The sequence below is a fragment of the Myotis davidii genome, unplaced genomic scaffold (assembly GCF_000327345.1).
Source record: "Myotis davidii unplaced genomic scaffold, ASM32734v1 scaffold902, whole genome shotgun sequence".
Classification (NCBI taxonomy): domain Eukaryota; kingdom Metazoa; phylum Chordata; class Mammalia; order Chiroptera; family Vespertilionidae; genus Myotis; species Myotis davidii.
In genome coordinates, this window is record NW_006293951.1 from 392,963 (window position 1) to 405,264 (window position 12,302).

The 12,302-nt window shown below is 39.0% G+C and overlaps 1 protein-coding gene across 1 annotated transcript in view; it reads left to right on the forward strand.

The window, feature by feature from the left end:
- SLC2A13 (solute carrier family 2 (facilitated glucose transporter), member 13) overlaps window positions 1–12,302 on the forward strand; it is a gene marked incomplete at its 5' end in the record, with an annotated part of 220,276 nt that overhangs the window by 65,534 nt on the left and 142,440 nt on the right. The window contains one exon of the mRNA XM_006767836.2: window positions 10,879–11,087. Within this exon, the coding sequence (XP_006767899.1) occupies window positions 10,879–11,087 (209 nt within the window). The remainder of the gene's footprint in view (window positions 1–10,878; window positions 11,088–12,302) is intronic.

The following is a 12,302-nucleotide window of genomic DNA, read 5'->3' on the forward strand; positions in this document are numbered from 1 at the left end:
ACAAGTTAAGACTGGAGAAGCCCAGCTCCAAGGATAGGTAGAACTGAGGGGGATTTGATCCTTGAAGTGAGTGGTTCCTGGTGAGACCTACATTTATGGCTTTATCCCTGAGGGCAGCCCTCAGCCCAATAAACTACAGTTTTATTGATTTGGGGTGTCAGTGGCTAGAGTTTGTGGTGCCCAAAGCAGCTGGAATTTGAGGGGCGGGGGGGGGGGGGATCCAGGAAAAGAATGATCCATAGAGAAGGAAGCCTCCAAATCTGAATATTAATTCACCACAAATGTTTTTCTGATTCCTGAACTATATGAATATAGGAGAGATTCTGCAGAAAGTAACAGAAGATGGTAAAAGCTGAGAGATGTTATATCCTGCCCATAGGAAGAGTGACATTTTTGGAATTTGAAACCAGGTTAGAGGAGCCAGCAGCTTGAGCTTTCCAGGAGGACCCCAGAAGGACCATGCCTGAGGAGTAGACTTTGTTGCATGACTAAGGATTTTTCCTAAGGTCAAAACTGAGAGTCTGCAGACTAGTGCAGCCACTATGGAAGACAGTATGGAGTTTCCTCAAAAAACTGAAAATGGAACTCCCATTTGACCCTGTGATCCCACTTCTAGGAATATATCCCAGGAAACCAGAAACACCAATCAGAAAGGATCTATGCACCCCTATGTTCATAGCAGCACAATTCACCATAGCTAAGATCTGGAAACAGCCTATCGACCAAAGGACCTGTATGCATGCATATAAGCATAACCAATGGACATAAGACACTGGGGGATAGGGGAGGCTAGGGGACTGTCTAGGGCGGGGGGAAAAATGGACACATATGTAATACCCTTTGCAATACTTTAAACAATAAAAAAGAAAAAGAAAAAGAAACAAAACAAACAAACAAACAAACAAAAAAAACCTGAGAGTCACACTAACCAAGTCTACAACCAAACCTTTACAGATTTAAGGTGACAGATAGGATAGTGTCAACGTTCTTCAGAAAAAGAGAAAACAATCTAGAATATCTACATTTTATCATTCTCAATACACAGAACATGCACACACATACACACAAAATTATTAGGCAATGTGAATACACAGAAAGTGTGACCCATAAGTAAAATAAAAATTGTCAGATAGACCTTAAGGTGATACAGATGTTGGAATTATAAAAAGACTTGAAAACACCCCCTTTAAATGTGTTCAGGACTTAAGGTAAATGGTAGTCACATAGAGTAACCAGATAGGGAATCTCAGAGAAATGCAAACTATATATATACTAGGAGCTCAGCACGCAATTCGAAATCATCACCCACCATCCGATCTGGCCCTGCCTCCCTCCCTAGGCCCCACAGCAGCTGTGGCCAATGCTGGTCCAGCCCTGCTTTGCTCCCGGGGCCCTGCAGCAGCCCCGGCCGCAGCTGATCCAGCTCTGCCTCCCTCTCTGGCCCTTGAAGCAGCCATGGCCACTGCTGATCAGGCCTTCCCCCAGCACAGGCGTGGGCGGAGGCCCCTGCGCCTTGCCCCTGACTCTGTGCGCACCCTCCTCCTGGTGGGCCCGTTATGGCATCCTGGTTAATTATCATATTTCTCTATTATATATAGATAAAGAACCAAATGAAAATTCTCAACTGAAAGTATAGCATTTGGAATTAGAATTTAAAATTTAAAAAATTCACTGGATGGGTTTATCAGCAAATTAAAGATGACAGAAACCAGGATCTGGAAACTTGAAAACAGACCTATAGACATCACGTAATCTGAAAGAGAAAATAATAAGATGGGGAAGAAATAAAGAGAGGCGCAGTGGCCTATGGTACAACATTGAGTCATCTTATATACATCTAATTAATACCAAGTAGTCTAATGTACCTGTAACTAAAAAAATTAGTAAAATTGATAAACTGATTATGACTGATTAAAATGATTAAGAAAAATGATAAAGTCTAAATGATCAATATGAGAAGTAAAACAGAGTACATCATTTCTATGGACTTAAAAAGACAATGAGGGAACACTTTGAACAACATTGTGCCCATAAATTGCAACAAGTTGGAATGGGCATATTGGGGTAAAGATCAGAACTTATCAAAAAATGACAAAACACAAAATTGAATATCTGTATGTCCCTGTATTTATTAAACAAATTGAATCATTATTAGTAGTAACCTACCTGCAAAACAAACTTCAGGCTGAGATACTTTCATTAGTGAATTCTATAAGACATTTATGGAAGAAATAACTCTAAGTTTAAACAAAAGCTTTAAGAAAATGGAGGTGGATGGAATATTTCCCAACTTGGTTGGTGAGGCCAATATAACTCTAACATTATGACCTAAGTTCTTACAAGAAAAGAAAATTCTAGGCAGTGTCTAAAAGTACCCTTAACAAAATATCAGTAAAATTGATCCCAGCAAGATAAAAGGATAATAAATCATAACCAGGTCAGTTTCTTTTTTGAAAGGTTGGTTTAGCATAAGAAATTAATTCATGCAAGTCACCATGTTGAAATTATTCAAAGGAGATAAACTGCTGGGGTCCAGCCCCAGCAGGTCCAGGGGTCCCCAAAGGTGTGGACGGAGTCGGCGAAGAAGGAATGACACGGAGACAGCGTTCAGTTGATCAGCAGCCTTGCCAGGATCTCTAGCCACAATCTCCAGCCAAGTTCTGTGTCCATGTTCTCTTGCTAGGTTCTCCAGCCACGTTCTCCAGCCAGGTTCTGGAGCCATGTTCTCTCGCTAGGTTCTCCAGCCAGGTTCGGTTTAGGTTCTCCAGCCAGGTCCGGTCGCCAGGTTCTGTAGCCGGGTTCTCCAGTCAGGTTCTGTCTAGGTTCTCCAACCAAGCTCTGTAGCCAGGTTCTGTCCAGGATCTTTTGCCATGTTCTCTCCAGCGAAGTTCTTCTGTCTCTAGGTTCTGTGTAGGTTCTGAAACAACCTTTCTTGGAGAGGTGACCTTGGTTAAAACTCATAGTGCCAAGAAGGTGAGCAAACATACCAAGAACGGTATGCCATATATGCCAGGTCCCTTGAAACAGCAAGGATGGACTGGCTCCTGGCAATGAACTGATATAATCATCTGAATATATGCAGAGAAAACATTTCACAGACTAATACTGATTTATGGTAAAACCTTCCAGCAAAGTAGGAGAGCACTTTCTTAATTCAACAAGGACATGTACAAAAAAAAAAATCCTTCAGCCAACTCTATACTCAGGGTGAAAGCCTGAGTGCTTTCCTTTATGATCAGTTGCAAGGAGAAGATGTGCACTGTCACCACTTACATTCCTCCAGAGGAACAAGTTGATTCTAAAATTTTTACGCAAAAGCAAAAGACCTACAATTGCCTAAACCATCTTTAAGACCAAAGATGGAGTGTCCGATTACAAGACTTACTGTAAAGCTAGCTCAATTAAGACAGTCTAGTCAGATAAATAAATCAGTGAAACAGAAGGAACAACAACATGGATAACATCTTTAAAGTATTATGATTGATAATGTGGGGATAAGGACACATGTAATAATCAATAAAGAAATTTAAACACAAAGGAATGAAGAAAAGGAAAAAAAATAAAGTATTATGGTTGAAAGAATATAGAAACAAAAGAGTAGAATGTCCATGGTTCCATATAGAGTTCATCCACATGCAAAAGGAGCTGTATGGGCAGAAATTTGGTCATTGCTTCTCAATGGCAATGGGCATTGACTGGAAAGCAGGTTATAAGGGAGCTCTCTGATGTATGGAAATGTTCTCTTTCATGATTGGGGTGGTAGTTACAAGGGTGTATATGTTTCTCAACTCATAGAATTGGAACCTTGGATCTCTTCATTTTATTGTGTGCAAATTTTACCTAAAAAAGTAATTTTATGTTAGCTCCTTCCAGTATATTCCTTCTCTGCCTTGCAATGAATGATTTATATATTGTTTCTATCATGATATTTTTTCTAATAGCCTCTGTTGAAATAACTTCTTCCCTTATTCCTACACTTATGTCTAAACCTCAGTCATAGTAATTAAACAATTCTGTTTTGTTTGATAATTACTGGAGTATAGGCTCTTTGATGCAAGGGATATCTACTAATCATTACTATATCTCCATAATCCCTAGCTCAGAGCTTTGCATATGGAGGATTCTTGAAGTTTAAAAAAAGAGGATACATGTGTAGGTATGATTGTGTGAGCATTATTTTCACCACTAGTATTGTGAATTTTGTTCAGGTCAAATGCATTTTGTCATGTTATTTAAAACTATCTGCCTAATATCTGTGTAAAATGCATTCAGTTTGTTTCAGTAGTATCACCTCTTATTCTGTCAAAGCAACTATACCTGTTATTTCTACTATAATCACAAAACTCTAAATAACCTTGGCCACACCATCTACTTTATATATTGATATCACATTTCTAAAGGGTTTTTTTTTCTAGCTACATAGATCATTACTATTTTCTCACATTTATATATTTGGCGATGAATGCTTTTACAGTTTACACAGCAATACTCACTGGGTAACACAAAATTGCTCATTTGCTGATCATATATCACCTGCTTACTTGAGGATTTCAACTGTGACATATTGATTTTTTTTTCTTAAGAATCTCCAGCTGTGATCTCATGTTTACTCTCTAGCTGCCATCAGATTATCAGGTGCATCAGTCATCAGCGCTGATGTTCTACATGGGCCTTGATGGCAGAGAAAATTAGCTTGCCAGCGGGGGGCCTCAATTTGGCAGTGTTTTCCTATTTTAATTTCTTACCAGTTAAAATGGAGTTCCGAATCATGAACCGAAATAGAAAAATACTTTATCAAATGAGTTGTTGTAACTCTAGTAGGGGGCTAAATTCAGTGTTCTCTTTTTGCATCTAAAGCTTTTGCATTAAGTAGAAACATATTACACAAATCATAATTTATGTTTGGGGCCCATCATGTAGATATCTTGTCATTGATAGATAATGATAACCATATCTTTTCTAAGTTTAAGAATAGATATCTTTTAGTAAACTCATCACTCATGTGATTATTTCCTAAGTAATCTTTTAGTGAACTCATCACTCATGTGATTATTTCTTAAGTATAAGAGAAGCATATGAAGAAAACTCAAAATCCATAGGAACTTTGAACAATGAAGTCAGGTAGCTCTAGTTATAGGGCCGAAGGAACAATGTTCTTGGATGTGTTTTGATGAAGGGGTTGGATTATGCCTTTATAAGGGGAAAATGTTTCACTGTCCTTTATAGGACATAATGATAAATATCATTGGAGAGTTCCAACTTGGATGTTTTTAGATTGACAAATCATGACACTATCTTCGATTAAGTTTATTTATGATGCCCAATGATTGGCTTAGAGTTTGGCACTTAACATACATTCAGAAATTGTTAGCTGGGTAATCAGCTCAGGAAGAACACAGAACATTATCTTTAGCTTTACAAGAAAACAAAGTAAATATTCATTAGGTAACTGATTCTAATTGCAGACCTTTTTATTTTCAGTGAATTGTTTCTGGAAAAAAAAGGTTTAGAGTTTATTTATTTTACTCGAGGCCTGGTGCACAAAAATTTGTGCACTCAGCAGGGGTGGGGGGGGGCAGTCCCTCAGCCCGGCCTGTGCCCTCTTACGGTTTGGGAGCCCTCAGGGGATGTCTGACTGATGGCTTAGGTGATCAGTCATTCCCATTAGGGTCAGTTTGCATATTACCCTTTTATTATATAGGATAGAGGCCTGGTGCACGGGTGGGGGCCGGCTGGTTTGCCCTGAAGGATGTCCCGGATCAGGGTGGGGGTCCTGCTAGGGTGCCTGGCCAGCCTGGGTGAGGGGCTGAGGGCTGTTTGCAGGCTGGTCAAGTCCCCCAGTAGGGACCCTCACCCCATGGGAGTGTGTTCAGCCTGGGTGAGGGGCTGAGGGTCGTTTCCAGACTGCCACAGCTCCTTCGGGGTGAGGGGCCCTACTAGGGTGCCTGGCCAGCCTGGGTGAGGGGCTGATGGCCGTTTTCAGGCTGGCCACACCCCATTCAGGGCCACGGGCTGGAAGCAGATATCTGGGATTTATTTAACTTCTATAATTGAAACTTTGTAGCCTTTGTCCCGCTCGAAGCCTGGGTTGCCCCTGGCAACCCATGTTCCCAGCCCCTCCTTGAGCAGAGGCCACGCGGGCTGGAAGCAGGTATGTGGGATTTATTTATCTTCTATAATTGAAACTTTGTAGCCTTGAGCGGAGCTCAGGGCCAGCCAGGGCAGGCAGGAAGCTTGGCTTCCCTTATTGCCGGGAGCAACCTAAGGCTCCTGCTCACTCCAGCTCCGTGGCTGCTGCCATCTTCGTGACCAACTGATGGAGTGAGGGAATGAGGGTGTGACGGCTAATTTTCATATTACTCTTTTATTAGATAGGATAGTTACAAGTGAGAGGATGCCAGTTTGGGACTGTAGAGTTTTAATGAATAAAGCATAGCATTTTAATATTTGTACTAATCTTCTAATTTATTTGAGCTATTCAGGATGGGCAGGCATGAGCATGATTTATAAGTCAATAACAGCTATAAACAGGTGTTAGCTAGAAGACAGAGGGTGGGATTAAAGCTATTGGCAGTACAGAGACAGGTTTGTTATTTGATTTTTTCAGCTTATTATGACCGTTTTGAGTATTAGAGAAGATTGCTAAATACCCTTATTATACCCAGAACCAAGTTTCAGTTTCATTGCTAGTCTTAGTGGTATTTTTGCTAGAGCCAACCCGCTTCCCCTTCCTGTCAGCTTGGAGTGCTCTCTTGTCTCCAGGAGTCAAATCGATTTTGCCCAAGGTGTGGACTTCGGGTTCTTATTGTTCACTTTCATCCCATGGGTGTTTTAATCACTCAGGTCTCAGCCCTGAGTGCACATTAGCACCATCCTGCCCGGAGAGCTTTGAATAAAATAGAGGACTGTGGGACTGGGGCTCACACCAATTAATCAGAATTCCTCGTTGGGTGGAGCCTGGATATTAGTGTGTTTTAAAAGCCCCCTGGGTGATTCTAATGTGAAGCCAGGGTTTAGAACTGTTGACTTTAATAATAATGAGATCCCCCATGTCAGTAGGGGACTACTTGTTTGTTTGGGGAGTGACTGCCCTGGTTAACAGTATACTCCTTGTCCTATCAGTATACACACTGTTATTCATCTGGTCCTGATTTCCTTGGATTTAAGGGACTGATGGTGAGTCCCTAATACTGCCTTCACTAAGTCTATAGAGTTACCGTTCTTTTAGTTGCATGATAAAATTCTCATCAGTGCTACAGTAAAGCAAACTTTCATTTATCTGCAATCTGCACATCACCAGAGGAATGGGTTTTCCTCAAGAAAGAAATTGGTTAGTTCTACCTACCGAAAGTTTGAGGGAATGATAGAGGTGAGATAGACAAGTTGTATTGAATTGAGTAGGAAGGTGAAAACATTTTTTGCTGAGCATCTTCTCCATTTTAGGTACCAACTGAGTGATTTCACCTAATTACCCAGATGTCCTATGAAATAGACACTATCACCTGTGCATTGAAATGTTACATAACTTGACCAGGGTTTGTGATTAGAATGCCCAGAGCTGAAGTATGTCCCAGGTGTGTTCCTCTGCTCTCAGTCACAAACCACAGCTACCCCTTTTCCCCCACCCATCCTATTTGGTCTTTACAAAGCAATGGAAATTTTTTCCTATCAAAATATCTTTAGGAGCATGTTTATTGTGTTTGAGATGATACGTCAGGTGCCCTATCAAAATATCTTTACCATGAAAGGTAATCAAAATATAGTAAAAATAAGTTTCTTTAGAAACATTAGGATGTAAATGCATAAGACATGTTTTATCTTGAGTAGTCTCTGGAATCAGGCTTTAATATCCTTAAAGATTGGCAGCAAGGTGCAAGTTCCTTTTCCCCATCCTAGCATTAGTGAATTGAATTGTAAATTTCAGACCTAGACTCTTGACACTTAACAGATTTCCAATGCAGGAGAGCTAAACTATTCTGTCTTCTGTAGCTTGTTTAAGAAACGTAGGCTATGCATATATGCATGGTCCATGGACATACACAGTAAGTAATGTGTTATAGGCCTAGGAGAGGTGGGGGCAGGGACAGGTTGAAGGTAGGCAAAGTGGGGTAGGGAAGATGGAGGACATCTATAACACTGTCTACAATTAAACACACACACACATACACACACACACACACACACACACACACACACACAAAACAACATAGGCTAGCCCTGGCTGGGTGGATCAGTTGGTTGGAATGTCATCCTATACACTGAAAGCTTTTGGTCAGGGCACATACCTAGGTTGCAGGTTCAATTCCTGGAGGCAAGTGATTGATATTTCTCTCTCTCCTTCCCTCCCTCTCTAAAAAGCAATAGAAACAAATCCTAGGGTGAGGATTAAAACAACAACATAGGCTAGCTAATAGTGAGTAGTAAAAGTGTTGTGTGAGCATCTTTGGGCCTGAAAATGATTCCATTTCTATATTCATTTCAAGGGCTCCTTTGATCTTAATTTATCACTGAAGAGAGTTTGGAGAACAGAAGAACAGATTATAAAAGGGACAGAGAAACAAAGCATACAAGCATTCATTTTTAGGACCTTTAAAATTTATTTCATAATCCAGTATATTTGGTGTTTACCTTTTTATTGCTTTTCTTTTAAATAATTGGCAATACAATTTTGTATAAGCTTTTTTTTAAGGGATTACAACCAAATAGAACTTTCAGTCCTGTACAGCAGTGATTTTCAACCTTTTTCATCTCATGGCATACAAAAACTAATTCCTACACTTCTGAAGCACACCAAAAAGTATATGTTTTGCTGATCTGAAGGGAAAAAAAGTATAAATTGATTCATTCACACAGGATGGCTATTGTTGTGTTGGCTGTTGTCACTTTTTTTAATTTGACAATATTAGGGAAAAGAAATCAGTGCCCCTGACTAAATAGTAGGGTAATTGCATGTTTCAAAAATTCTCAAGGCACACTGTTTGAAAATCACTGATTTACAGCAATAAAAGCTATGTTTAAGCAGATTTGGTTATACAAGTTAACATTTTAATGGGAAGAGGCCATAAATATGCATTTGTTTGAGCTGATCTCTCCTGCTCTCATCTGAAGATTCTTAGGAAGCCTTTAGATGAGTCATCTTATGAAGGGAAGGTTTCACCATCTCTAGAATAACAAACGGTTTCCATGGAAGGGATTACTGTGCAAGTAATTTTGCAGAGCTACATGGTCCAGAAGAGATTGCTTTGTGAGTGTGAAGCACAGTTATTTTCTGTTTAGTTAATACAGGAAGTTGAGATATATAAACTATATAAAATGAGTTACAAACTGCTTTTGTATCATTTCGTAGAACATTTTCTAAGCTTTTACTGTGTTCAAGATACTTTATTAGGTGTCGTGCTGAATACAAAGTAAAATATGCAATCAAGTGGGACAGGAAAATAATTTATTACGATGCAAGGCACAGGGACATAAATTGAGGTTAAGACACTGTGTTCGTGGGTGAGCAGAGGAAGGAGTGATTCAGTGTCGTCATAGCCCATGCCTTAAAATATAAAACCCTGTAAATGAGATTTCTGTTAACATGGAGGCCAAGTGATTCATTTATCAGTCATTCATAAACGCTTTGTTTACCTTCTAAATCTTAGTGAATTTTGCTGTTTCCGTATGTAGTTTTAGCTTCTGTTTGGAGTAGGAGTTTTTCCTAACACCCATGTGACAATTGTATTTTTTCTGTGCTGTGTATGAATTAAAATGAAATTGCTTAAAAAGTAATGAACTTTTTCATAAGATATATGTATATCTGGAGGCTCCAAGGTTGCCATGCTTTGCGTTTTAAATAGCTTAACAGCCAGAATAGCTCTGAAAAGCGTATTGAGTCAGATGACTTCTCACTGGTTTATTGATACATTGTGAGCATGATTGTTATGTTATTGGAGTTGGTCTTCTGAGCTCTACCATCATGAATCTACCAGGGAACATACCCAGGGAATTTGGATTAACAGAAAACACCCAGGTGTCCTAGATTCATAGACGTTTTCATTTGAGAGAGACCTTGAAGTTTACCTAACCTAACCCCTCAGTTCAAAAAGCTTGAGTCCTAAAGATGCTAGGAGATCAGTCTGATGGTCAGAATAATTTGGAGAGATCTTTGATATCGATGGACTCATGTTATTTTTGTTATTTCTCTGATGGATCTAAAATGATATTTTACTTCCTACGTAGAATTTTGCCAGTCATTAAGAACAGACATTTTAAAAAGATGACATGTAACTTAAAACAACATGAGCAGGATTTTTTGGTTTTTCTTTTGGTTTAGTTTTTTTTGCATTTCTATCATTTTAATACTGATTATTTGCTTCCAGCTCCATCTTTTTTTTTTTTCCTCCTATGGGCTTCTACTCCTTAGTTAATGAGGGTCAACATGATGCTTAATGACAAAATGAAATCATAACTAATCATTCACAGGGCGGAAATGACTAAAGAAATCAATTTGGGCATTTTATTGAAAAGTATATCTTTTAAACAGATCAGAGAGTTTTGTCTTAATCCCATTTTATATTATAGAATACAAATCTCTATATATTAGTATTGGGTAGGGCTGGTGAATGTGGTGTTTTGCATGATGTGTTAGGATCAGAATGCATATACATAATCTTTGTGACTTTTGCCCGTTCTTTTTCACTGTAATTTGTGTGAGAGAAGAACCAGACTTTTGTCATTTTTCAATTTCTCACTACAGCATAAAAATATTATTTTTTCTGGTTATACATAGACATAATAAAAAGAAAACAATTCTCACTATTTTTGCATTAAATAGTATTCCCAATGTGGTGCAGATAAGACCAGGTTTTACAATACTATCTGGGTTTTTTATTGCAGGTACATGTTGGGACTTGCAGCGATTCCAGCAGTCATACAGTTTTTTGGCTTCCTCTTTTTACCTGAAAGCCCCCGATGGCTTATTCAGAAAGGACAGACTCAGAAGGCCCGTAGGATTTTGTCTCAGATGCGAGGCAATCAGACGATTGATGAAGAATATGATAGCATCAAAAACAACATTGAAGAAGAGGAAAAGGAAGTTGGTTCTGGTATGTGGATTTTGTACTTACATGAATTTTAAAGCTACACAATGGTTTTATTTTGAAATTATATTTTAGTATTATTTAATATCTTTAAATTATGTAGAGGTTTTATGTGTATAACCAAAAAATGTATTTTAATTTTTTAAAGCAATTTAATAATGTTATAAAAGAATGAAGAAAAATCCCCCCACAATGCTATTGTCCTATATAATAAAGAGCTAATATGCTAATTAGACTGAACAGCAGAACTACCGTCCAGACAACCTTCCGGATGAAGCCGGTGCTGCGAGGGCCGAGCCCCTTGCACGAATTTCATGCATCGGGCCTCTACTTACTATTTTAATTTTTGAATAGTTTTTTGACTATTCTAAATTGATTCTTTCTAAATTGGATGCACTTTACATAGTTTTCATTATTTTGTGTGTATGGGTATTTTTTTAATGCCGGTGGTCTTGATCCAGCATCTAGAATGGTTCAGGAATCTGGGGAAGCCCTATATGTAAATTAATCAAGAATCCAGAACAAAACATAATTTTGAAAGGCATTTTGGGGAGTCAGAGAAGACTTAGCTAAAGGAACTAAGTTCTCCTTGTCTCAGGACCCCTTGCTCTTTATTAACACAATTTGTCCTAAGGCGAGGTAGATAGACACATCAAAGGGTAGGGTTTCTTATACAGAATTCATTGTCAGATTTCTCTATTGCTCCCGGCATTTGTTGAGTGCATGTTTATTCTATTATTTTCTTATTACATTTTTTAATAAAAGTTTTAATGTTGGCAATATTGCTGATGTCCCCCACTCCCCCCCCTCCCCTCCACCACCTTTGCCCACCTCGCCTACCCCGCCTCCTCTTCCCTTGGCTTTCACCACATTATTGTCTTTGTCTATGGTGTGCATGTATGTCCTTTAGCTAATCCCTTCAACTTCCAGTCACCTCCACCCACCTCCCCTCTGGCACCTATCAGTCTGTTCCATATATCCATAATTCTGCTTCCACTTTCTTTGTCAGTTTATCTTGTTAATTAGATTCCACATAGTAGTACCACTGCTTTTTATCCACTCATCTGCTGATGGGCACTTGGGTTGTTTTCATATCTTGGCTATTATATTTTAAAAAAAAAAGAATCCATTGTCAGATTGGGGAATTGCCTTCAGCTGTTCAGGTGTTTGGCCAGTAGGAGGCAATAACATGTAGATTGAAATGCCCTCAGCTGTCTGGCA